Raw genomic sequence first — 27,741 nt, forward strand, 5'->3', positions numbered from 1 at the left:
GCAACTAATTTCCTCAAAAGCGGATGATAAAGCTTGTGTAGCAGAGAACATAGTGATTAATTTTTTATTCGAAAAGTAAAAATTTTACTGAGAAAATAATAATGGAGATGGATGAGCATTGCTTCATGTACATAAAACAGTTGTTTATCAAACACATTAAATGACTTGAAATTTCTCTCCCCATGTGCAGTAAGATACTATTGCATGGCGTAACCACCTCCCCGTGTTGCGCTGTGACGTATTACAGAGAACTGTATTGGTATTGTATTGCTATCGTCCCAGTTTGAACAAGCCAATTTGGTTCAGCTACGTTTCTACACTCCCCACTAATGCGGGTTGCTTTTATACAGCATCGCAAATCGCATTACATTTCATATTACATATCGTACGGCTCCAGTGAGAACACTGTCTTAGGAAAGGCACCCAATATATAGCAAATGGAAAAGAAGGAAGTTGTCGATTATGAATGCACTGTTGGTTGGACGTTAAATGTGTTGCAAAGTTAAGTTTATGCGCTGTATTGTGACAGGTACCTGGTGGGGCGTGGGTACCGCCGGAGGAGTTTTGTGCAGACCACGTGCTAGGCAATGCCTCTGTTACCGTGGTTTTGACGTGCCTGCAACCAGCCAGCGCACCGTAGGAACATGGTGCACCTGATTTGATGTAATGGCCAACTGGAGTCCACGTTCCGTCTTCCGTAGGATGGCATTCATTCTCCCACAGTGATCTAAATTACAAGAAGTGGAAAATTAAGTTGTTCCAGATCAAACATATTATAATTTAGAATTTCATCAATTATCATATCGATACTGGGATTTCTCTGGTGGTTATCACAGTACAAGGCCAGAATGAAGACTTTCACCAGTCTCTTGCAAAAATGGGGTAAGACATGGAAGGTAAATATAAAAAAGTAGCTTTTGTTCCTACTCAAAAAACAAGTGAGGCAGCAGAAGATACAACCTTGCAATCTCCTAAGAAGAGCTGTGTGTTACCTTCAGCACATCAGCTGTTTAACACTACAAGGACATGAGAGGATGATAAAAAATACAGGAAAAGAAAAAATCAACTTTCATCTTTCCTCAGTGAAGTTTCTAGGACTCTAAGTTTGCAGAGGAGTAATTGTTAATATTTTTTCCTTTCAAGATATTTCGACAGCTTCCCTAGTTGCCGTCGTTAGATGCTAAGCAAATACACACGTAAAAAAAAGTTTTGCATCACCTCGGTTCCGAGAGTTCCGGAACCTGTACAGAAAATTGGAATAGAGATCAACATGAACATCATTTCCACCCTGTTTATGGCTCATGAAAACCACACATTGCATGTTGTATCACCATACAGTGAGACCTTCAGTGGTGGTGGTCGAGATTGCAGTACACACCGGTACCTCTAATATCCAGTAGCATGTCATCTTGCATTGATGCATGACTGTATTCGTCGTGGCATACTATCCACAAGTTCATCAAGGCACTGTTGGTCCAGGTTGTCCCACTCCTCAACGACGATTCAGCGTAGATCCCTCAGTGTGGTTGGTGGGTCACATCGTCCATAAACAGCCCATTTCAATCTACCCCAGGCACGTTCGATAGGGTTCATGTCTGGAGAACATGCTGGTCACTCTAGTCGAGCGATGTCGTTATCCTGAGGTAAGTCATTCACAAGATGTGCACGATGGGGGCGTGAATTGTCGTCCGTGAAGACGAATGCCACGCCAATATGGTGCCGATATGGTTGCACTATCGGCCGGAGGATGGCATTCGCGTATTGTACGGCGCCTTCCACGACCACTAGCGGCGTACGTCGGCCTCACATAATGCCACCCCAAAACAGCTGGGAACCTCCAACTTGCTGCACTCGTTGGGCAGTGTGACTAAGACATTCAGCCTGACCGGACTGCCTCCAAACATGCCTCCGACGATTGTCTGGTTGAAGGAATATGTGACACTCATCGGTGAAGAGAACGTGATGCCAATCCTGAGCGTTCCATTCGGTATGTTGCTGGATCCATCTGTTTTGCGCTGCATGGTGTCGTGGTTGCAAAGACGGTTCTCACCATGGACGTCGGGAGTGAAGTTGTGCATCATGCAGCCATTTGCGCACAGTTTGAGTCGTAAAACGACGTCCTGTGGCTGCACGAAAAGCATTATTCAGCATGATGGCGTGGCTGTCAGGGTTCCTCCGAGCCATAATCCTTAGGTAGCGGTCATCCACTGTAGTAGTAAGTAACCCTTGGGCTGCCTGTGCGAGGCGTATCAACGACAGTTCCTGTCTCTCTGTATCTCCTCCATGTCCGAACAACATCGCTTTGGTTCACTTCGAGACGCCTGGACATTTCCCTTGTTGGGAGCCCTTCCTGGCACAAAGTAACAACGTGGACGCCATCGAACTTCGGTATCGACCGTTTTGGCATGGTTGAACTACAGACAGCACGAGCCGTGTGCCTCCTTCCTGGCGGAATGACTGGAACTGATCGGCTCTCGGATCCACTCCGTCTAATAGGCGCTGCACATGCATGGTTGTTTACATCTTTGGGCGGCTTTAGTGAAATCTCTGAATAGTCGAGGGAATGTGTCTGTGATACAATATCCGCAGTCAATGTCTATCTTCAGGAGTTCTGGGAACAGGGGTGATGCTAAACGTTTTTTGATGTATGTATTTCGTTGCTCACTGCTTCCAGTTTAGTTCAAGTCCAAACAGTAAGCAACGAAATTTGGACTTTACATATGACAAAACAACCAGTGACGTCGTCGAAATATCGTTGAAGGCAAAAAATGATTGTGACGCCACTGTGTGTTCTATTGTTTTGTTACATGTGTGTGCCCTGTCTTTTACGTATGTTAATTGGATTGTAATGGATTAGCATTTTATACCATGAAATATGTGCTTACTGTTTCTGGACATCGATTTGTTTATTGCAGGAAGGTTATGTTTAAAGGTTAATAATGCCTTTTTGGCTTGAGTTTATGCATAATTATGGATTTATAACAGTGTGTCTAGCGCCAGGCGAGATAAAAAAACTGTACCTCACTCTTAGATTATTAAGTTTTTACAGTGGTTGTTACCCAGGTAGTAATGTATGAAGTGGTAGAGACGAATACCAATGTTACTGCATGTGGGTTCATGATTCGTACTATTCTAGAACTTTCACACATCAGTGAAAATAAATAATATTAATCGTATACAGATATAAAAATATTAACTTTCTTGCACAATGTACACATTGCATAATGTATACTCACTTAAATGGAACACTCTCCTGCCTGTACCTACACATATACACTCTCAGCAGCAATGCAGTGTGTGCCGCCATTTTGGTGTTGGAGCCAAACAGGCAGACACCTGAAGGTAGCTGGCGTCATTGCACTTACTTCCTCACCATCACTCATGATAATGAAGCTATTGATCTGGCAGCACAGCCGTGGGTAGTGGCTGGTAAATAATAAAAATGTACAGTCAAATGGCAATACTGATCTCATTCAAAAAATGTACTATAAGTGTGGTCCACAACTATGGAAAAATAAAAAATGAAATGTTTTCGTTGAAAACTCTTTGAAATCATTTATCTGCACTCTTGCTCCATAGTGCTGAGTCAGTCCCAGACATCTGTGTTAGACTTGACGTAAGATATCACCTTAGAGAATACAAGCGAATGAATGACTTTACTTAATCTCAAGTACAACAACATTACAGATCATTTATTGTGGTTTGAAATATTTTATTACACATCAGATAATAAAATTTGTGAATATTCTAATGCATCTGAAAAAATCTACAATTTCTTTGACAATGTAAATGGCAGGTACTTTGATAATACTAGTAGTTTACAGCAATAGCTATTGTAGGGTTTCACGAAGGCAACCTCTCGGTCACTACACGTCCACGACACGGATAAGACTGTGTTACGTCGGGAGACGTCCTAAGTCGCTGGCCACCCGCAGCTGGTGCGCGACGTTTCGGTGCGCGGTAGCGTCATCAGGAGCGGAGGCTGGCCATCTCGAGGGCGTTGGCGGAGGTGGAGGCGGTGCCGGTGGGTCTGGAGTGGGCGCCGCTGCTGCTGCCGCCCCCGGAGCGGACGCTATCGTTCGTTACCTGTCAACCAGCCAGCCGTCACCATCCCCCGTCACTGCGCGCCTCTCTCTGAAGGAGCACACCACGGGGGCTTCTTTTATTTACCCGTCATTTACGGGGAAGCAAGTTGGAAGCGGCCGCTGCTCGTCAGGCTTCATTAATACAATTCAAATACACTGGTGTACGAAACAAGTACAGAACTAACTTCCGCACGATGTGTCACTCTGCTAAGTAATGTAATTTGATGAAACTTGCACCAGATATACACTACTGGCCATTAAAATTGCTACACCAAGCAGAAATCCAGATAAAAAACGGATATTCATTGGAAAATAGATTATACTAGAACTGAGATGTAATTACATTTTCACGCAGTTTGGGTGAATAGATGCTAAGAAAACAGTACCCAGAACAACCACCTCTGGCCGTAATAACGGCCTTCATACGCCTGGGCATTGAGTCAAACAGAGCTTGGATGGCGTGTACAGGTACAGCTGCCCATGCAGCTTCAACACAATACCACAGTTCATCAATAGTTGTGACTGGCGTATTGTGACGAGCCACTTGCTCGGCCACCATTGACCAGACGTTTTCAATTGGTGAGAGATCTGGAGAATGTGCTGGCCAGGGCAGCAGTCGAACATTTTCTGTATCTAGAAGGGCCCGTACAGGACCTGCAACATGCGGTTGCGCATTATCCTGCTGAAATGTAGGATTTCGCAGGGATCGAATGAAGGGTAGAGCCACGGGTCGTAACACATCTGAAATGTAACGTCCACTGTTCAAAGTGCCGTCAATGCGAACAAGAGGTGACCGAGACGTGTAACCAATGGCACCACATACCGTCACGCCGGGTGACCCGCCAGTATGGCGATCACGAATACACACATCCAATGTGCGTTCACCGCGATGTCGCCAAACACGGATACGACCATCATGATGCTGTAAACAGAACCTGGATTCATTCGAAAAATTGACGTTTTGCCATTCGTGCACCCAGGTTCGTCGTTGAGTACACAATCGCAGGCGCTCCTGTCTGTGATGCAGCGTCAAGGGTAACCGCAGCCATGGTCTCCGAGCTGATAGTCCATGCTGCTGCAAACGTCGTCGAACTGTTCGTGAAGATGGTTGTTGTCTTGCAAACGTCCCCATCTGTTGACTAAGGATCGAGACGTGGCTGCACGATCCGTTACAGCCATGCGGACAAGATGCGTGTCATCTCGTCTGCTAGTGATACGAGGACGTTGGGATCGAGCACAGCGTTCCGTATTACCGTTCTGAACCCACCGATTCCATATTCTGCAAACAGTCATTGGATCTTAACCAACGCGAGCAACAGTGTCGCGATACGATAAACCGCAATCTTGATAGGCTACAATCCGACCTTTATCAAAGTCGGAAACGTGATGGTACGCATTTCTCCTCCCTACACGAGGCATCACAACAACGTTTCACCAGGCAACGCCGGTCAACTGCTGTTTGTGTATGAGAAATCGGTTGGAAACTTTCTTCATGTCGGCACTTTGTAGGTGCCGCCACCGGCGCCAACCTTGTGTGAATGCTCTGAAAAGCTAATCATTTGCATATCACGGCATCTTCTTCCTGTCGGTTAAATTTCGCGCCTGTAGCACGTCATCTTCGTGGTGTAGCAATTTTAATGGCCAGTAGTGGAGAAAGAACTGCTACAGTATAGTACAGCGGGTAACTAAAAGAAGTACAGAGTGGGACTAACAGAAATGACACTTTTAATCAAGTACAATAATTCCACTGCCGCTATCATGCAAAATCCCCAAGACTGGGTACGTTTTACAGAAGCTCGAAATGTAGTGCGGGCGTCAATGCGAGATGCTTTTAATAGTTTCCACAATGAAACATTATCTCAAAATTCTGGTCGTGTGTGAAGTACACCAGTGGCAAAAAATAGTCAATACCGTCACTGCGCGATAGCGATGGAAATGTTACTGATGATGGCGCCACTAAAGCGGAGTTACGAAATACAGTTTTCCGTAATTCCTTCACCAAAGAAGATGAATTAAATACTCCAGAATTCGATACCAGAACAGCTGTTAGCACGAGTGACTTAAAAGTAGATATCTTAGGTGCTGCGAAGCAACTCAAATCACTTAAGAAAAGCAAGTCTTCCGGTCCAGATGGTATACCAACCAGGTTCCTTTCAGAGTATGCAGACACAATAGCGCATTTCTTAGCAATCTAAGTCGGGGGACTGCAGTAGGTGGTACAGAACTTAGCAGACCCATCAGTCAAACAAATCAGTAACAGCTTGCACTGTTTGCGCTTGAGCATTGTCCTGCAAAATGATGGTCAGGTCCTGCAGAAAGTGTCATCACTTCTGTCTCTATGCTGTTCATTTTTGGAACAGAACCTACGACCAACTTAGAAGTGATGGCACTTTCTGCAGGACCTAACCATCATTTTGCAGGACAATGCTCAAGCACGTATAGTGCAAGCTGTTACTGATTTGTCTGATTGATTGGGCTGCTAAGTGCTATACGACCTACTGCACTCCCCTGTCTTAAGCCCTCGTGAGTTCAACTAGATTTCTGAGCTAAAGGAAACACTTCACGGCATTCGCTTCAGAACCGCTACAAATTCGTCGGGCAACAGACCGCGCCGCTCGAAATGTCAACACAACTGGCACTGCTAAGAGTACGTATCCTAAGACTTCCACATCGCTGGCAACGGGTTATACACAATGTGGTCACTACTTTGAAGGTCAGTAAACTTTGAAACACATATCTATTTCGTGCGAGCTGTAAATAAGGAGTTGCCACTATTAAAGTTCCAACCCTCGTATTTACGGAAATTTCCGAGGTCACCCTACATTTCATTCATTGACAAGCGAGTGAACTGCGTATATGTAAAGTAGGGTGTGAATAAACTCAAACTTCAGAGGATGTAGACATTGATTAGAAGACAGCAGCACAGAGAAAAGGAAATTTTTAGAGAAGAGAACTAATTATATCGCTAGATCATATGAAAAGAAATTGGAGTAAGTGGAAATTCTAACAGAAGATGTGAGGAGGCTACCAGAGTGACTTCAGCTGAAAGATCTACCCGTGGAGAATGACGCCAAGCGAGGCAGTTGTGGCCGAATGGGAGTCGGAGGCCAGTGCTGGAACCCGAAATTGTTGGACGTGGGAGTGACTGTACGAAGTGAGATCGACTTTCGTGAAGAACTGGTAAGGTAATTAAAAGTGTGGAGACAGGGTAGTTAGAGTGGAAGATAGGACCCTTAGTGAATATAAAATTAAACCTACATCAACAAGTTGTTTTGATTGGGTGCAACAGAGTGAACACACGTAGTGAAGTAAGTAGTAACACTGTCTCATAACGGTTTGTGTAACAAAATAACCGTGAAAATAAATAACAGATATTGAGAAAGGAGAGATCATACGTCTTTCTCATTGCAATAATCCTTCGATTACTAATTGACAGCCCCGCGGGATTAACCGAGCGGTCTCGGGCGCTGCAGTCATGGACTGTGCGGCTAGTCCCGGCGGAGGTTCGAGTCCTCCCTCGGGCATGGGTGTGTGTGTTTGTCCATAGGATAATTTAGGTTAAGTAGTGTGTAAGCTTAGGGACCGATGACCTTAGTCCCATAAGATTTCACACACATTTGAACATTTTGAACTAATTGGCATTAAGAAAGAGCTGAAGAGTTCGCCATCACAGATCTGATTTATCTTTAGGTAACAAAGAACGATGTATTAGTGTTACAGCTGTATAGCATAGTTCTTCAGACGAAGGAAACAACATGGAGAGGTCAGCTTTGTTGGCATATAGCAGAATTTCTATGTACTTTTCTTGCAGTGAGATTCCATTCATAAACGCACTCAGATTCAGTAAAATAACAGAAAAATTCCTTTGTGTATAGACATTAACGTATTTCTGACGGGGAACAGTAATTATGTTATACTTGGTTTAAGGTGCCAGAAGAAATGGTAGGATTATTATAGTATCGATGCCGTAGGCTTCTGGTAACGTTTTCTAGGTGAGGGATTGGAGAGCATTTTAAACACAAACATTTTAAGTTGGGCTTTACTGGAACCATTACCTATATCGATTGAAACAACAAGGTTACTGATGGCATTCTCTTGAGGCGCTAAAAATCCACAGTGTTTCGGCTGATGGCTTCTGCGGCAGTTCGTGTGGTGACTGTCGTGGCGTCCGTCATCACATCAATGCACTAGGAGCGCTTGGACGAAAGCTTGTGTGTTTTTAACCGTTTGACGAGGCTGGGAGCGCGAGAGAATTGTATATCGCCGTGAAATCATGAATTCGTGCAAAAAAGTTTACTCTTACCATGCACAAGTTTCAGAAGTTTGAACCTCCATCATTGGGTAGATTTACACTGTCTGTCCTAGGAGTTCTATAATTGATTTTGCTCCTGGCATACAAGTGACGTCAGCGTAGTAGCTACGGTGGTAACCTGAACTAACAATTGTAAACAACAGATCTGCGAACATTCATGAGGTGAACATGGCAGGTGCCATAACCTGATTTCCCGGAGACTTGGCTCATTGGAAGAGGAGTGAAAATAAATGAACGCGTGTCAGCTTTTCCATAGATACTCGACCGTTTCTCAGAAAACGACGTTCAAGGTTTCTGACGTAATTGAAATGTCTTTTATATAGCGGGCGATAATCTCAGACATAATTGTGGCACACTGGCTGGCGTCGCGGCCTCTCTAATTTTCGCCCCGCATTTGAAGCCCCTTTATTGTTTTTATTTGTTTTTTCATTCATCCTTCCACCTCTATACAAGGCTAGTACACGAATGTTTCTAACCAAGTTTGGGGTACAAGGGCTTACATTAATTGTGAAATCACAATATTTGTTGTATATGATAAGTGTTTGGTAATATCAGGGGCTACAATCTTTTTAAATTCTCATATTGCTATATTTCGTCCTTATGCCAGTTCTTATATGAATTCTTATAGTTTATGCTTATGTTTGTTCTACAGGAACATTTTCTGCATTCCCTAGGACGATACTGATCGCAGAAACATTCCAAACACCACGTGTGAAGGGATGTATGCCACAGTAACATTTCTTCATACGAATCTCACCTAGAGAAAGAAAAATCATTAACGTTGTTGAAGACTTCACGCATTCGCAATAACTTCGTGGCAAACCACGCATAGCGGATCGCTTTACCGAAAACTGGCACCTGTTATTGATCATGAATGAAAATACGCTACAGGAATTAAACTGAAAACAATTTAAAATAATTTTCTCGTTGATTTATTGATTTTTTAAAAAGTCATTCATCAGACATAAAATTAGTAGACGAATAAGGACAATGTTATTTCAGTATACATTGGAAAATATTCTTGTAGTAATCTCGTACGGACATGGATAGATAAATGAAAAACGAAAATAAAAACAATAATCGGGTATCGAACATGGGGAGCAAAAAAACCCAGTACGTTGTCCTCGATGGTGAGTGTTCATCGGAGGTGACGGTATCGTCTGGAGTGCCACAGGGAAGTGTGGTAGGTCCGTTGTCGTTTTCTATCTACATAAATGATCTTTTGGATAGGATGGATAGCAATGTGCGGCTGTTTGCTGATGATGCTGTGGTGCACGGGAAGGTGTCGTTGAGTGACTGTAGGAGGATACAAGATGACTTGGACAGGATTTGTGATTGGTGTAAAGAATGGCAGCTAACTCTAAATATAGATAAATGTAAATTAATGCAGATGAATAGGAAAAAGAATCCCGTAATGTTTGAATACTCCATTAGTAGTGTAGCGCTTGACACAGTCACGTCGATTAAATATTTGGGCGTAACATTACAGAGTGATATGAAGTGGGACAAGCATGTAATGGCAGTTGTGGGGAAGGCGGATAGTCGTCTTCGGTTCATTGGTAGAATTTTGGGAAGATGTGGTTCATCTGTAAAGGAGACCGCTTATAAAACACTAATACGACCTATTCTTGAGTACTGCTCGAGCGTTTGTGATCCCTATCAGGTCGGATTGAGGGAGGACATAGAGGCAATTCAGAGGCGGGCTGCTAGATTTGTTACTGGTAGGTTTGATCATCACGCGAGTGTTACGGAAATGCTTCAGAATCTCGGGTGGGAGTCTCTGGAGGAAAGGAGGCGTTCTTTTCGTGAATCGCTACGGAGGAAATTTAGAGAACCAGCATTTGAGGCTGACTGCAGTACAATTTTACTGCCACCAACTTATATTTCGTGGAAAGACCACAAAGATAAGATAAGAGAGATTAGGGCTCGTACAGTGGCATATAGGCAGTCATTTTTCCATCGTTCTGTTTGGGAGTGGAACAGGAAGAGAAGATGCTAGTTGTGGTACGAGGTAACCTCCGCCACACACCGTATGGTGGATTGCGGAGTATGTATGTAGATGTACATGTAGAAAAGTAAAACTGCGACGCTTGTCACTGTGCCATCTTTTCTGCTAAACAATTTTCTCGATAAAAGGAACATAAAGTACCTCAAAACTCTCAGCGTCGGTTTCTGAGAAACGATCGAGTATCTAGGGAAAAGCCCAGACAAATATTTGCTTCTCTTTTTTCTTTTTTTTGAATCCTCTTCCACTCAGCGAAGTTTCTGCGAAATCAAGTTATGGCACTTGTCGTGTTCTCCTCGTGCAGCCGTAGTGTTTAAACGTTGCTCGTGTCACAAACGACAGTGTAGCAACATATCTAAATTAAGAAATGCTCTTGAATGATCTGAGCCCTATGCAACACATCTGCTATGCTATCAGGCGTCGCCCGGTAATTATCGGGAACTGCGAGACCTGTTCGTAAATATTAGGTGCCACATACCTCCGGAAACCCCCTAAGGACACGCAAAACAGCAAAAGTATTGCATTTAAAATGTGTGCGGTTTTAAGCAAGTGATCATAAACTTTTCGCTCATCAGTGTATATTGCTCATGTGCTATATATATTGTAATGCTGATTCATTAAAGGTGATTGGTTAGGTGTAAGAGAGGATCTGTGGGCTCTAATCTTTAGTGGTGAAAGATATGCACAAATAGGTGTATAATTTAGAGAACTCTTTATATTACTACAGCATGAGGCAAGCGGTGCTTAAGTATATTGGTTTGCCAAGTTGTGTGTGACGACGTGCTTTGGCCGCTCTGTACCTTGGGAGGGCGCAAGTGCGCAGGGCCAGCTGCTGGGTAGCATGCTGCGGAGCTGCCTCACGACGGTGCGGTTGCAGCAGAAGATGTAGAAGATGAACGCCGGCCGCATCACGTTCACCAGGTCAGTCACGATCCACACGTAGGCAGGTCCGCCCACTGCCCACGACACGATCTCCATCAGCCACGTTACGCCCGTTAGACCGAACAGTTTGAGGTACAGCGAAAGCCTGCAAAGGAGAACACCTTCTGTGGCGACTCACATCGACTCACATCTACACTACTGGCAATTAAGTTTGCTACACCACGAAGATGACGTGCTACAGACGCGAAATTTAACCGACAGCAAGAAGATGCTGTAATATGCAAATGATTAGCTTTTCAGAGCATTCACACAAGGTTGCCGCCGGTGGCGACACCTACAACGTGCTGATATCAGGAAAGTTTTCAACCGATTTCTCATACACAAACAGCAGATGACCGGCGTTGCCTGGTGAAACGTTGTTGTGATGCCTCGTGTAAAGAGGAGAAATGCTTACCATCACGTTTCCGACTTTGGTAAACGTCGGATTGTTGACTATCGCAACTGCGCTTTATCGTATCGCGACATTGCTGCTCGCGTTAGTCGAGATCAATGACTATTAGCAGAATATGGAATCGGTGGGTTCAGGAGGGTAATACGGAACGCCGTGCTGGATCCCAACGTCCTCGTATTACTAGCAGTCGAGAGGACACGCAGCTTATCCGCATGGCTGTAAGGGATTGTGCAGCCACGTCTCGATCCCTGAGTCAACAGATGGGGACGTCTTCAAGACAATAGCCATCTGCACGAACAGTTCGACGACGTTAGCAGCAGCATGGACTATCAGCTCGGAGACCCTTGACACTGCATCACAGACAGGAGCGCCTGCGATGGTGTACTCAACGACGAACCTGGGTGCACGAATGGCACAACGTCATTTTTACGGATGAATCCAGGTTCTGTTTACAGCATCATGATAGTCGCATCCGTGTTTGGCGACATCGTGGTGAACGCACATTGGAAGCGTGTGTTCGTCATCGCCATACTGGCGTATCACCCGGAGTGATGGAATGGCGTGCCACTGGTTACTCGTCTCGGTCACCTCTTGTTCGCACTGACGGCACTTTGAACAGTGGACGTTACATTCCAGATGTGTTACGACCCGTGGCTCTACCCTTCATTAGATCCTGCGAAACCCTACGGTTCGGCAGGATAATGCACGACCGCATGTTGCAGGTCCTGTACGGGCATTTCTGGATACAGAAAATGTTCGACTGCTTCCCTGGCCAGCACATTCTCCAGATCTCTCACCAGCTGTAAACGTCTGGTCAATGGTGGCCGAGCAACTGGCTCGTCACAATACGCCAGTCAGTACTCTTGATGCACTGTGCTAACGTGTTGAAGCTCCATGGGCAGCTGTACCTGTACACGCCATCCATGCTCTGTTTGACCCAATACCCTGGGCACTGATTTCTCCGGGTCTATGCACCCAAACTGCGTGAAAATGTAATCAAATGTCAGTTACAGTATAATATATTCGTCCAATGAATACCCGTTTATCATCTGCATTTCTTTGTGGCGTAGAAATTTTAATGGCCGGTAGTATACAATTACATCAAAAATCTACATCTACATGAAAACCACAAAATATCTGTATATACGTCAAAAATCTATTTCTACATCGAAAATCTACATCGACATAATAACTCTACATCTGCATCTAAAATCTACATCGACATAAACGATCTACATCTACACCTACTTTTATATTTCGAAGCTACCTTGTTGTGTGGCAGAGGTAAGATCTAGTACAACTATTATATCTCCTCTTCACTGTTGTATTCAGAAATGGTGTGTGGGAAGAACATCTCTAAGTAAATCTTTGTGTAAGCTTTAATTTCAAGTCATGGTCATATTGCGAGTTGTATCTGGGCGAAAGTAATAAGTTGCCTGAATCTTCTTACATTCTACGATCTCAGAATTTTGACAGTTCACCTCTCTATAGTGCACAATGCCTCTCTTGTAGAATTTGCTACTGGCGTTTGATGAGCATCTTATCAACATCTACAAGATTATTCCGCAATTCACGTCTAAGTGTTTGGCAGAGGATTATAGAATCACTTTCAATTGTTTCTCTACCCTTCCACTCTCTAATGGCGCAAGGAAAAAATAAATAGGTAAATCTTTCCGTGGAAGCTCTGACTTATTTTATCACGATGATGATTTCTCCTTATGAAGGTGGGCGTCAAAAAAATATTTTGACGTTCGGAGGAGAAGTGGATGATTTAAACTCCGCGAGGAGATCTCACTCGAAAAAATCTCGCTGCAACGAAAACGACATATATTCGAATGACTGCTACTCCAAATCCCGTAACATGTCCGCGAGACTATTGCCCTATTTCCATTCCATAATAATAAAAAACGAAGAAACTTTACTTGAACTTTTTCGATGCCCTCCATCAATCCTACCTGTTAATGATCCCTTACTGCAAAACGAAAGTTCACAAAAAGCCGGACAAGCTTATTGTAGGTAACCGATGTGAAGCCAACATACAACTGTTATTCAAGCAATATAGAGGATTTTCAGCACAATTTTCAATCGTGTGATCATTCCCACAACATATTTCGAGACAACATTACCCCGCTTTCAAATGCTAGAAAGAGAGGAAACCCGATAAAATAATCCTCCTTATACCGACAGACAAATAAGAGTTACAGACGTCCTGTGTTATAACCTACCTTAAAAACTTTTTATGCCTCAGGCCCCCTCACAACTTAAAACCACATAACATTAAACATCACAAGCCGGTGCATCAACCGTTTCCGAGGAACAATTGCAAGCTGAAAGCCGCTGCCATCACCTACCAACGATAATATTTACTTACAGCCTACTGCTCAGCACCAACTACACTACCGTCTATCATAAAATCTTTGAGAAATGTCTGTCTGTCCCTATGTCATTCTAACTACCTCTAAGCTGCAGCCTGAACGGAAATAGCATGCGTAATTCCTATGTCACTAGGTAAAATATATTGGTGGCTGCTTCTTAAGGTGGATACTGCTAACGTGTGTTCAGAAATGCCCTTCAGACACTTCCTCCCTCTCATTTAAAACGGAGATGCACTCTTACGTCTAGGTATAACAAATCTCTACCTCGTCTAAATTTGATAGCAACCACCGTCATTCTTTCTGTTATATTCCCCCACGAATGTTGCTCGTTCTTGATATGCTTTGCTGCATCTGACGAACCGTTCTCTCTATTACTCTGCTTTTTAAATGTAACTTTAAAATTGCGTCCCGTCTGCCCCACATATCTCACTACACAATCCTGATATTTTACTTCATTCATTCTCGATTTCCTCATCTAAGTCTTATCTGTGTCCATCTTATGCTCAGCCTCTGTCATAATTTATTGTCCATCTTGAAAACAATTCTAACCCCTTTCCTGTTAAAAAAATCTCGCTAATTTCTGTGAGATGGTATCCAAATATGGCATGACTCTTTATTTCTTTGGATTTTTGCCGTTTTTCTGGTTACCATGCCTAACTACTACATCCAATCGACCTTTCAAACACAACTCAAAACCATTTTCGACCGCTTATTGTTTAAGGTTTTTCATTTCTTCTTTCTTGTTTTCCAGTTTTAGAGGTATGGAATTAGTCCTGTGCATCGTATTATTGAAAAATTCTGATTTGTGCTTATGAGGGTAGCATACCATTTTTGAAAAATGCTAATTTTTGAAAAATGAAAAATTTTTGAAAAATGCTTATTTATGCTTATGAGGGCAGCTTACCAATAATCGCCATTGTGAACGTGGGTCTTCTAAAAATTCGTATCCCGAGCATATTATTCTTATTCTCGATCCTCAGGTCCAGATAATTTAAGACTCCTGGTTGCACATGCTCTACTTTAAAAGCTATGTCCTTAAGCATCTTATTGAAGTAATTCATCAACCCATTTATTTTTTCCTTGGACCCCTGATATACTATGAAAACATCATCAACGTGTCTTCTGTTCATCCATATCTTGGAACTGTACTTAACATTTACCTTTAAAAAAGCTGTTTCGTTCTTATTCAAGAAGATGTCTGCCATCCCATTGCTAAACCTTTATCTTGTACATAAAACTTACCATTAAACTTAAAATAGTTGAACGATAAAACAAACTTTATAATCTTATAAATTCATCCACATGCACATCAGATGTTTCACCAGTAGCCACAAACATATTTCAGCTAGTGACATATGATTTACGCATGCTATTTCCATTCAGATTGCAGCTTAGAGGTAGTTTTAAGTTAGAATTGTCAAGGACCAGAATTTCTCAAAGATTTTATGACAGAGGGTAGTATGGTTGGCGCTGAGCATCACGCTTTAAATAAATGTTATCGTTGGTAGGTGATGGCAGCGGCTTTCTATTTTTCAGCTGTATCTCGGTAATGGTGGATGCGCCGGCTTGTGATGTTGTATATTTTACGGTTTGAGTTAATAATGCACATGTGCAGCCTGTTTTTATGTTGTGATGAGTAGTGGAACAAACCAGGCATCACCCCATTTTGCATTGTTGCTAAATTTATTCAAGATAGTGGATGTAAGAGGGCGGGCATAGATGTGGCAATGTCGCACATATCATGGAGGGAATTCAAATTTTGGTGGCAAAGTATGTCAGTTGCTCTACCTCCACTAACCTAAATCCACCCCCTAGGAAATGGCAGGAAATTAAAAAGAAATGGCAGGAAATTCGAATTAATTGGCGGGAATATCAAATTTCGTGTGTTCACCTTAAGGCCTGGAGACCAACTGATCTAGTTCACAACACCAGCACCAGAGAGCACATGAGGTGGAATTCCTCAATTGACTGTAGTATGAAGAGATTTGGGGTTAACGATCGCAGGTAGATAGTGCTTTAAGTCACACACAGGACATGCAGTTGATATGAGTCAAATGCAGGTTATACCGCACAACTGATACACCCTGACACAACAAGAGAAAAAAATGGTTAAATGCATGATAAGTGGCTTGCAGCAACATCTCCCTCTCTCTAGATTGCGTCATCAGACTACCATTAAATCATACCTTGTTATGTCCCCATCTCAACCGATCACTCCATCCACTTTCAGTCATCATTTAACGCACATGCAAGTCAATTTAGAGGCAGATGGTTCTCTTTTCCAGGAAAGCATCAAAGATAGCAGTGAGCTTGCATGTATCTCTATTACCTCAATTGACATACAGTAAAATGTTGTTAAAAAACATGCAGCAACTGTTTGTGTGGTATTTGTTAGCTGAAACGACATGGTTCTGATTGGTGGAGAGTATAGCGAAGCACATTGTAAATACTGTTTGTTAGGATTTAAAAGACCTAAACAGTTCTGCACAGGGCAAACAGATGAACCTAGTTGTAAATTACAGCTGCAGGAGAAAGCTTTGTTTGGCGCTGTCCTTGCGCATTGTACACAGTTCGCAGAGCTGCAACATGTTCCCATTTCCACTTAGTGGTCTAAACATGGTCCTGTCGCATTAACTTAGCTTATCCTGTTTCTCCGTGGGTAGCAGAAGGTGGCAGATATCACTCTCTCTGACTTCGGTTCAGTTCTGACTTAAATTGGGACTATCACATGGACAAAGCTGCAAGGAGGACGGAGGAGGGACTGATGAACAGTTCCAAGATGCAGAGAGACTGTCTAAAACCACTTTGGACTTTTGCTGTATGGAGTCCTTAGCAGATAAAGGGAACTCGTTTCGAGATATAAGAATGCCTTAAATATGATTCACTAGTGGCTGTAATCATTAAAAGACTTCTCTATAGGATCCAACGTAAGTATGTGGTTGAATAGATGGTCTTGATTCCAAAATGCAGATAGCATATCTACCAGAGTGTAACACTATAGATCTGAAAAGCCAGTGTCCTGGTCATAGGATATTGTACATTTCTTATGATGTCAATCTAGCGTTGCATTATTTAAATGATTCGTCACATAGGACACTATCTACTGCATGTGATCATTCTCAGTCAACCATCGTTCTCCCTCTCCTATAACCCAGTGGATACATCGCAGAACCTCTGTTACACTGCCTACATTGCATTGAGATAGAGTGAATTACAAATAATCTTTGTTAGCATGAGAAATATCTAGAAGCGGAATGAGGGAGTTCCTTAAAACCACGTTGCTTAGCTGAGTCACTTTCTAAATTCGATGAGAGACGTGATTTTATTACGAGCTTACCCCGCCAGCGACGTGCAGCTTCGCTTTTGGCCTGTTAATATACATCCCAGTGGTCACACTTATACTCAATGTCGCGGTATTTGTGTGGAAGGCCACTTCATTCACAAGCAATAACATACCACAAAAAATAGTTCAAATGGCTCTGAGCACTATGGGACTTAACATCTATGGTCATCAGTCCCCTATAACTTAGAACTACTTAAATCTAACTAACGTAAGGACACCACACACATCCATGCCCGAGGCAGGATTCGAACCTGCGACCGTAGCAGTCGCGCGGTTCCGGACTGAGCGCCTAGAACCGCGAGACCACCGCGGCCGGCTAACATACCACAGCTTGCGTAGTTTGTTGCATGGATATCATTGTGCCCCCCTGCAGAACCAAGACCGCTTTTTATGCAGGGTGACAATAACATACAGCAGCTGTTGTGATCTGTTTTTAATAACTGGTCGCTTATATGACAAATGCGTCTCTCTTCCTAAGACACACTGGTACCACTCGCAACAAAAACAAATACGGCATGTCCGTCCATCGGGGTCTTTCCCTCAGTATGTTCAGTGTCAACTGCATTCAGTTATGGTCGAAATTTTGTACTTAATATGGGATGTGTGATAGATTCGTTATCATCAGCAGGTTTATGAAGAATGTGCTGGAGTGTGAAGTTACTGTGACCATTGTTCTGACATGTGCAAAGAAAGTGACTATTTCCTGTCATAAGGGAGGTACAGATTTGATGTGGGAGACTGCGATTCAGTGCATCGATAGCAGAAAATGTTATCTAGAAAATTATGTCCAGTCATAAGGAGGATATAGATACTGATAGTTCCAGAGCCACACCCATCAGGAGGAGACTTGTTTTGACATTTTACTCATTGTCAAAAATCACTATATTGGGGCTGCAATCGTAATATTTAGTTGTAATTACAGTGATAAATATATGTCTGGTTTCCTAGAACGATTCTGTTTGGTGTGCAGGTGCGTGGGAATGACAAATGGTGACCAGAACAAACTGACATTCTCGGCTTACCACCAGTCTGCTAGTAGTGCGACAAACTATGCATTTCGTTAGTGCGGTTTGCCTACATTAGGAGCAGGTATGCACTTAGGGGCAAAACTATTGTTCTCCTTTGAGTGGAAGATCATTAACCTATTGTTCTGCTAAGGGGACCCTTCCGTTTGATCGACAATTCCTCAACCTATCCACCCCTATCCATCCCACCCAATCTCTCAGGCAACGTCAAACTCTACCACCCTCCCCCTCGCTGATACAAGCACACTTTTGATATCAATTTGAGTGACAAATTAATTAAATCAATCAATTAAGTAAATCTGAATTCTGGGGCACTTCTTAGAGCCCACCCCTCCCCCTCCCGGAATCTGGTGGGAAAAAGACTATTGATTGGTCATTAAGGGGGAATTCGATTGCAGTGTATGGAATATTGTTTAATTAATCTGGACAATGTACAGATTATTGTTTAATTATTTGTGGCAGTGTATGGAATGTGGTTTATTTAATTAGATAAAGAATTTGTCAGGAAATCGGTTGCAGTGTAAGGAATATTGTTCAAGAAATTCAGACAAAGTGTGGAATATTGTTTATTTAAACAATTTATGGGGTTGTTGGCAGTGTTCTGAATATAGTTTATTTATTTATTTAAAGATGTATTCAGGAAATCGATTACGCCCCCCACCCATCTCACCCCCTCGCTGGTACAGGTACACTTTCAGGTCTGAGTTATTCAAATGGCCCCTTCACTCTTATCAGCCTAATTGACTAGTTGGTTAAATCGATCAATTAATTAACCCCTCCTCCTCTGATAAAACTCTCATTCGCCCTCTTCCCTCCTCTCCACTACCTGGAAACTGGTGGCTCTGTGGTGGAGAGGAAGGATCTCATGGCAGGAAATTCACGGCTTTCAGAATGAGATTTTCACACTGCTGCGCAGTATGCACAGATATGAAACTTTCTGGCAGATGAAAACTGTGTGCTGGAACGAGACTCGAACTTGGGACCTTTGCCTTCCGCGGGCAAGTGCTCTATCATCTGAGCTACCCAAGTACGACTCACGAAAGCTGTGAGGATGGGTTGTGAGTTGTGCATGGGTAGCTCATTTGGTAAAGCTCTTGCCTGCAAAAGGCAAAGGTCCTGAGTTCGAGTCTCGGTCCAGCACACAGTTTTAATCTGCAAGGACATTTCGTATCAGCGCACACTCCGCTGCAGAGTGAAAATCTCATTCTGGAAACATACCCCAGGCTGTGGCTAAGCCATGTCTCCGCAATATCCTTTCTTCCAGGAATGCTAGTTCTGCTAGGTTCGCAGGAGAGCTTCTGTGAAGCTTGGAAGATAGGTAACAAGATACTGGCCAAATTGAAGTTGTGAGGACGGGTCGTGAGTCGTGCTTTGGTAGCTCAGATGGTAGAACACTTACCCGCAAAAGGAAAAGGTCCCGAGTTCGAGTCTCGGTCCAGCACACAGTTTTAATCTGCCAGGACATTACGTATCAGCGCACACTCCGCTGCAGAATGAAAATCTCATTCTGGAAACATCCCCCAGGCTGTGGCTAAGCCATGTCTCCGCAATATCCTTTCTTCCAGGAGTGCTAGTTCTGCTAGGATCGCAGGAGAGCTTGTTTGAAGCTTGGAAGATAAGTGACGAGGTACTGGCCGAATTGAAGTTGTGAGGACGGGTCGTGAGTCGCGCTTTGGTAGTTCAGATGGTAGAGCACTTGCCCGCAAAAGGCAAAGGTCCCGAGTTCGAGTCTCGGTCCAGCACACAGTTTTAATCTGCCAGGACATTTCGTATCAGCGCACACTCCGCTGCAGAGTGAAAATCACAGTCTGGAAACATCCCCCAGGGTGTGGCTAAGCCATGTCTACGCAATTTCCTTTCTTCCAGGAGTGCTAGTTCTGCTAGGTTCGCAGGAGAGCTTCTGTGAAGCTTGGGAGGTAGGTGACGGGGTACTGGCCGAATTGAAGTTGTGAGGACGGGTCGTGAGTCGTGCTTTGGTAGCTCAGATGGCAGAGCACTTGCCCGCAAAAGGCAAAGGTCCCGAGTTCGAGTCTCGGTCCGGCACACAGTTTTAACCTGCCAGGATATTTCGTATCAGCGCACACTCCGCTGCAGAGTGAAAATCTCATATTGGAAACATCCCCCAGGCTGTGGCTAAGCCATGTCTCCGCAATATCCTTTCTTCCAGGAGTGCTAGTTCTGCTAGGTTCGCAGGAGAGCTTGTGTAAAGCTTGGGAGGTAGGTGACGGGGTACTGGCCGAATTGAAATTGTGAGGACGGGTCGTGAGTCGTGCTTTGGTAGCTCAGATGGTAGAGCACTTGCCCGCAAAAGGCAAAGGTCCCGAGTTCGAGTCTCGGTCCGGCACACAGTTTTAATCTGCCAGGATATTTCGTATCAGCGAACATTCCGCTGCAGAGTGAAAATCTCATATTGGAAACATCCCCCAGGCTGTGCCTAAGCCATGTCTCCACAATATCCTTTCTTCCAGGAGTGCTAGTTCTGCTAGGTTCGCAGGAGAGCTTCTGTGAAGCTTGGGAGGTAGGTGACGAGGTACTGGCCGAATTGAAGTTGTGAGGACGGGTCGTGAGTCGCGCTTTGGTAGCTCAGATGGTAGAGCACTTGCCCGCAAAAGGCAAAGGTCCCGAGTTCGAGTCTCGGTCCAGCACACAGTTTTAATCTGCCAGGATATTTCGTATCAGCGCACACTCCGCTGCAGAGTGAAAATCTCATATTGGAAACATCCCCCAGGCTGTGGCTAAGCCATGTCTCCACAATATCCTTTCTTCCAGGAGTGCTAGTTCTGCTAGGTTCGCAGGAGAGCTTGTGTGAAGCTTGGGAGGTAGGTGACGGGGTACTGGCCGAATTGAAGTTGTGAGGACGGGTCGTGAGTCGTGCTTTGGTAGCTCAGATGGTAGAGCACTTGCCCGCAAAAGGCTAAGGTCCCGAGTTCGAGTTTCGGTCCGGCACACAGTTTTAATCTGCCAGGATATTTCGTATCAGCGCACACTCCGCTGCAGAGTGAAAATCTCATATTGGAAACATCCCCCAGGCTGTGGCTAAGCCATGTCTCCGCAATATCCTTTCTTCCAGGAGTGCTAGTTCTGCTAGGTTCGCAGGAGAGCTTGTGTGAAGCTTGGGAGGTAGGTGACGGGGTACTGGCCGAATTGAAGTTGTGAGGACGGGTCGTGAGTCGTGCTTTGGTAGCTCAGATGGTAGAGCATATGCCCGCAACAGGCAAAGGTCCCGAGTTCGAGTCGCGGTCCAGCACACAGTTTTCATCTGCCAGGACATTTCGTATCAGCGCACACTCCGCTGCAGAGTGAAAATCTCATTCTGGAAACATCCCCCAGGCTGTGGCTAAGCCATGTCTCCGCAATATCCTTTCTTCCAGGCGTGCTAGTTCTGCTAGGTTTGCAGGAGAGCTTGTGTGTAGCTTGGGAGGTAGGTGAGGAGGTACTGGCCGAATTGAAGTTGTGAGGATGGGTCGTGAGTCGTGCTTTGGTAGCTCAGATGGTAGAGCACTTGCCTGCAAAAGGCAAAGGTCCCGAGTTCGAGTCTCGATCCAGCACACAGTTTTAATCTGCCAGGATATTTGTATTAGCGCACACTCCGCTGCAGAGTGAAAATCTCATTCTGGAAACATCCCCCAGGCTGTGGCTAAGCCATGTCTCCGCAATATCCTTTGTTCCAGGAGTGCTAGTTCTGCTAGGTTCGCAGGAGAGCTTGTGTGAAGCTTGGAAGATAGGTGACGAGGTACTGGCCGAACTGATGCTGTGAGGACGGGTCGTGAGTCGTGCTTTGGTAGCTCAGATTGTAGAGCACTTGCCTGTAAAAGGCAAAGGTCCCGAGTTCGAGTCTCGGTGCAGCACACAGTTTTAATCTTCCAGGACATTTCGTATCAGCGCACACTCCGCTACAGAGTGAAAATCTCATTCTGGAAACATCCCCCAGGCTGTGGCTAAGCCATGTCTCCGTAATATCCTTTCTTCCAGGAGTGCTGGTTCTGCTAGGTTCGCAGGAGAGCTTGTGTGAAGCTTGGAAGATAGGTGACGAGGTACCGGCCGAGTTGAAGTTGTGAGGACTGGTCGTGAGTCGTGCTTTGGTAGCTCTGATGGTAGAGCACTTGCCCCCAAAAGGTAAAGTTCCCGAGTTCGAGTCTCGGTCCAGCACACAGTTTTAATCTGCCGGGACATTTCGTATCAGCGCACAGTCCGCTGCAGAGTGAAAATCTCATTCTGGAAACATCCCCTATTCTGTGGCTAAGCCATGTCTCCGCAATACCCTTTGTTCCAGGAGTGCTAGTTCTGCTAGGTTCGCAGGAGAGCTTCTGTGAAGCTTGGGTGGTAGGTGACGAGGTACTGGCCGAATTGAAGTTGTGAGGACGGGTCGTGAGTCGCGCTTTGGTAGCTCAGATGGTAGAGCACTTGCCCGGAAAAGGCAAAGGTCCCGAGTTCGAGTCTCGGTCCAGCACACAGTTTTAATCTGCCAGGACATTTCGTATCAGCGCACACTCCGCTGCAGAGTGAAAATCTCATTCTGGAAACATCCCCCAGGCTGTGGCTAAGCCATGTCTCCGCATTATCCTTTCTTCCAGGAGTACAAGTTCTGCTAGTTTCGCAGGAGAGCTTCTGTGAAGCTCGGAAATAGGTGACGAGGTACTGGCCGTGTTGAAGGTCCCGAGTTCGAGTCTTTGCCTAGCACACAGTTTTAAACTGCCAGGACATTTCGTATCAGCGCACACTCCGCTGCAGAGTGAAAATCTCATTCTGGAAACATCCCCCAGGCTGTGGCTAAGCCATGTCTCCGCAATATCCTTTCTTCCAGGAGTGCTAGTTCTGCTAGGTTTACAGGAGAGCTTCTGTGAAGCTTGGAAGATAGGTGACGAGGTACTGGCCGGATGGAAGTTGTGAGGACGGGTCGTGAGTCGTACTCTGGTAGCTCAGATGGTAGAGCACTTGCCCGCAATATGCAAAGGTCCCGAGTTCGAGTCTCGGTCCAGCACACAGTTTTAATCTGCCAGTAAGTTTCAGTTCAAGGGTTTATTGTCTAAATATAAGAAAAATTACTTTGCAGGTGTTGGAATTCTCTTGGTCATCATTCCCTGCTGTCTGGGAAGATGCAGGTCTTGTAAGAAGTAATTAAATCGATCACTTTTTTTTCATTCTGATTGCACAAGCAATTCTAATATAAAATACCTTTCACACAGAATCACACTAGTAAAAATCTTTCGTTCGTGTAGCATGGGCCATCTATGTATCGCAGAGAACACCACCGAACATGCCACCAGTAGTGACAGGTGTTTGTGAGGCACTGCAATCTCCGTGTATACATCTGCTTGACAGAGGTCCTGTTCACAGAATTAATGGCGGCGTGGCGTGTAATTTCACGTGTCAAACGACAGTGCTATGCGTTTACCTGTTTTTTTGTAAGAGGTATTCTCCATTACTAACGATCATTTTACGTAGGAATGATGCGAGCACAGTATAATTTCTGATGTGAACAGTGGATGCTACACACCTCTGGAAACCTATATTATGCATATATCACACAGAATCGATGTTTTAAGAAAGTAGATTTTTTTTCATTTTACAGTTTGTCACTATATTTTATCGTAGAGAAACCGCCAAGAAGCATGAATGTCATACATTGGAAATATATTTCTTGCATTGGAATATTAACAGCCTTGCACTCCACACGACAAATAGGTCGGAAACTGCAACGATCAGACATTATAGCCTGTTTTAAGTACAGAACCGCGTAGCCTTAGGAGTGCATGTGTTTGTGTTCTCTCATACCAATAGCTTCCCGGTACTAATCCCAGACACTCATTAGAATTGATTTACGTAAAATGCTTCGAACTCCATCCGTCTGGAACTCCATTGTGCATAAAAACCACCTCTTTCTTGTGCTTGTTCTTGTTCTTCTTAACTGTCTGCTATTACATCACAACAATTTCATATCTACTACTACACACCGATAAGGGGTGCCAAGCTCCCCGACATGCGCGCATTTGGAGAAATCTTGTGCACTTAGATGTGTGTGGAACAGCAGTTACGATCTCGGTACGCTCCATTCTTTCACAAGATGCAGAATATACCGGTCTACTTCTGGTCAGCTGCAGATGAAGTCAGTGACGGTTAGTTAGGTTTAAGTATTTCAAACTTCTAGGGGACTGATGACCTCAGATGTTAAGTCTCATAGTGCTCAGAGCCATTTGAACCATTTTTGACATGTTTGAACAATGGCTGTTCCTGCAAGTTATGGAAGATTCCCACGACTACATTTTCCAACAGGATGGAGCTCCGCTCCATTGGCCCGTGATGTACGAGGCTTTTTGAATGATTCCCTTCCCTAGTGCTGTATCCACCGCACGGGACTTGAGGACCTGGCTCTGCAGTCCTGGTCACCGAGATCTCCTGATCTCACTCCTTGTGACTATTTCTTATGGGGTTTTGTGAAGGAAGCTGTTTACGCCCGGCCTCTACCAACCACTCTGAACTATCTGAGGAACCGGAACACTGCTGCTGTGGACTCAGTAAAAGCAGATACGGTTTCGCGTGTGTGGGACGATTTTGGCTACTGCGTTGATGTTTGCCGTGCAGCCAACAGTGGTCACATTGAACATTAACAACATTTGTCACTTTTATATTTACTAAGGAATTATTAATAACTAATTAATTACAAATTACACTGTTGTTGTTGTTGTGGTCTTCAGTCCTGAGACTGGTTTGATGCAGCTCTCCGTGCTACTCTATCCTGTGCAAGCTTCTTCATCTCCCAGTACCTACTGTAACCTACATCCTTCTGAATCTGCTTAGTGTATTCATCTCTTGGTCTCCCCCTACGATTTTTACCCTCCACGCTGCCTTCCAATACTAAATTGGTACCGAGCGAGGTGGCGCAGTGGTTAGCACACTGGACTCGCATTCAGTAGGACGACGGTTCAATCCCGTCTCCAGCCATCCTGATTTAGGTTTTCTGTGATTTCCCTAATTCATTTCAGGCAAATGGCGGGATGGTTCCTTTGAAAGGGCACGGCCGATTTCCATCCCAATCCTTTCCTAACCCGAGCTTGCGCTCCGCCTCTAATGACCTCGTTGTCGACGGGACGTTAAACACTAACCACCACCACCACCACCACTAAATTGGTGATCCCTTGATGCCTCAGAACATGTTCCACCAACCGATCCCTTCTTCTGGTCATGTTGTGCCACAAACTCCTCTTCTCCCCGATCCCATTCAGTACCTCCTCATTAGTTATGTGATCTACCCATCCAATCTGCAGCATTCTTCTGTAGCACCACATTTCGAAAGCTTCTATTCTCTTCTTGTCCAAACTATTTACCGTCCATGTTTCACTTCCATACATGTCTACACTCCATACAAATACTTTCGGAAATGACTTCCTGACACTTAAATCTATACTCGATGTTAACAAATTTCTCTTCTTCTGAAACGCTTTCCTTGCCATTTCCAGTCTACATTTTATATCCTCTCTACTTCGACCATCATCAGTTATTTTGCTCCCCAAATAGCGAAGCTCCTTTACTACTTCAAGTGTCTCATTTCCTAATCTAATACCCTCAACATCACCCGACTTAATTCGACTACATTCCATTGTCCTCGTTTTGCTTTTGTTGATGTTCATCTTATATCCTCCCTTCAAGACACCATCCATTCCGTTCAACTGCTCTTCCAAGTCCTTTGCTGTCTCTGACAGAATTACAATGTCATCGGCGAACCTCAAAGTTTTTATTTCTTCTCCATGGATTTTAATATCTACTCCGAATTTTTCTTTTGTTTCCTTTACTGCTTGCTCAATATACAGATTGAATAACATCGGGGAGAGGCTAAAACCCTGTCTTACTCCCTTCCCAACCACTGCTTCCCTTTCATGTCCCTCGACTCTTATAACTGCCATCTGGTTTCTGTACAAATTGTAAATAGCCTTTCGCTCCCTGTATTTTACCCCTGCCACCTTTAGAATTTGAAAGAGAGTATTCCAGTCAACATTGTCAAAAGCTTTCTCTAAGTCTACAAATGCTAGAAACGTAGGTTTGCCTTTCCTTAATTTTTCTTCTAAGATAAGTCGTAAGGTCAGTATTGCCTCACGTGTTCCAGTATTTCTACGGAATCCAAACTGATCTTCCACGAGGTCGGCTTCTACTAGTTTTTCCATTCGTCTGTAAAGAATTCGTGTTAGTATTTTGCATCTGTGGCTTATTAAATTGATTGTTCGGAAATTCTCACACCTGTCAACAACTGCTTTCTTTGGGATTGGAATTATTTTATTCTTCTTGAAGTCTGAGGGTATTTCGCCTGTTTCATACATCTTGCTCACCAGATGGTAGAATTTTGTCAGGACTGGCTCTCCCATGGCCGTCAGTAGTTCCAATGGAATGTTGTCTACTCCGGGGGCCTCTTCACGCAGTATCATATCTCCCATTTCATCTTCATCTACATCCTCTTCTATTTCCATAATATTGTCCTCAAGTACATCGCCCTTGTATAGACCCTCTATATACTCCTTCCACCTTTCTGCTTTCCCTTCTTTGCTTAGAACTGGGTTTCCATCTGAGCTCTTGATGTTCATACAAATGGTTCTCTTATCTCCAAAGGTCTCTTTAATTTTCCTGTAGGCAGTATGTACCTTACCCCTAGTGAGATAAGCCTCTACATCCTTACATTTGTCCTCTAGCCATCCCTGCTTAGCCATTTTGCACTACCTGTCGATCTCATTTTTGAGACGTTTGTATTCCTTTTTGCCTGCTTCATTTACTGCATTTTTATATTTTCTCCTTTCATCAATTAAATTCAATATTTCTTCTGTTACCCAAGGATTTCTACTGGCCCTCGTCTTTTTACCTACTTGATCCTCTGCTGCCTTCACTACTTCATCCCTCAAAGCTACCCATTCTTCTTCTACTGTATTTCTTTCCCCCATTCCTGTCAATTGTTCCCTTATGCTCTCCCTGAAACTCTGTACAACCTCTGGTTCTTTCAGTTTATCCAGGCCCCATCTCCTTAAATTCCCACCTTCTTGCAGTTTCTTCAGTTTTAATCTACAGGTCATAACCAATAGATTGTGGTCAGAGTCCACATCTGCCCCTGGAAATGTCTTACAATTTAAAACCTGGCTCCTAAATCTCTGTCTTACTATTATATAATCTATCTGATACCTTCTAGTATCTCCAGGGTTCTTCCATGTATACAACCTTCTATCATGATTCTTAAACCAAGTGTTAGCTATGATTAAGTTGTCCTCTGTGCAAAATTCTACCAG

General features: G+C 44.1%; 1 protein-coding gene across 1 annotated transcript in view; it reads right to left on the reverse strand.

Moving 5' to 3' along the window:
* Positions 1 to 3,788: 3,788 nt before the first annotated feature.
* Positions 3,789 to 27,741, reverse strand: part of LOC126418599 (probable G-protein coupled receptor Mth-like 1) — a 121,824-nt gene continuing 97,871 nt past the window's right edge. Inside the window, exons 5-6 of the mRNA XM_050085432.1 lie at positions 11,203 to 11,429; positions 3,789 to 4,134 (exon numbers count right to left, since the gene is read on the reverse strand). Of these exons, the coding sequence (XP_049941389.1) occupies positions 4,118 to 4,134; positions 11,203 to 11,429 (244 nt within the window). The 3' untranslated portion in view covers positions 3,789 to 4,117. The remainder of the gene's footprint in view (positions 4,135 to 11,202; positions 11,430 to 27,741) is intronic.

This window comes from Schistocerca serialis, chromosome 9, assembly GCF_023864345.2.
Source record: "Schistocerca serialis cubense isolate TAMUIC-IGC-003099 chromosome 9, iqSchSeri2.2, whole genome shotgun sequence".
NCBI lineage: Eukaryota > Metazoa > Arthropoda > Insecta > Orthoptera > Acrididae > Schistocerca > Schistocerca serialis.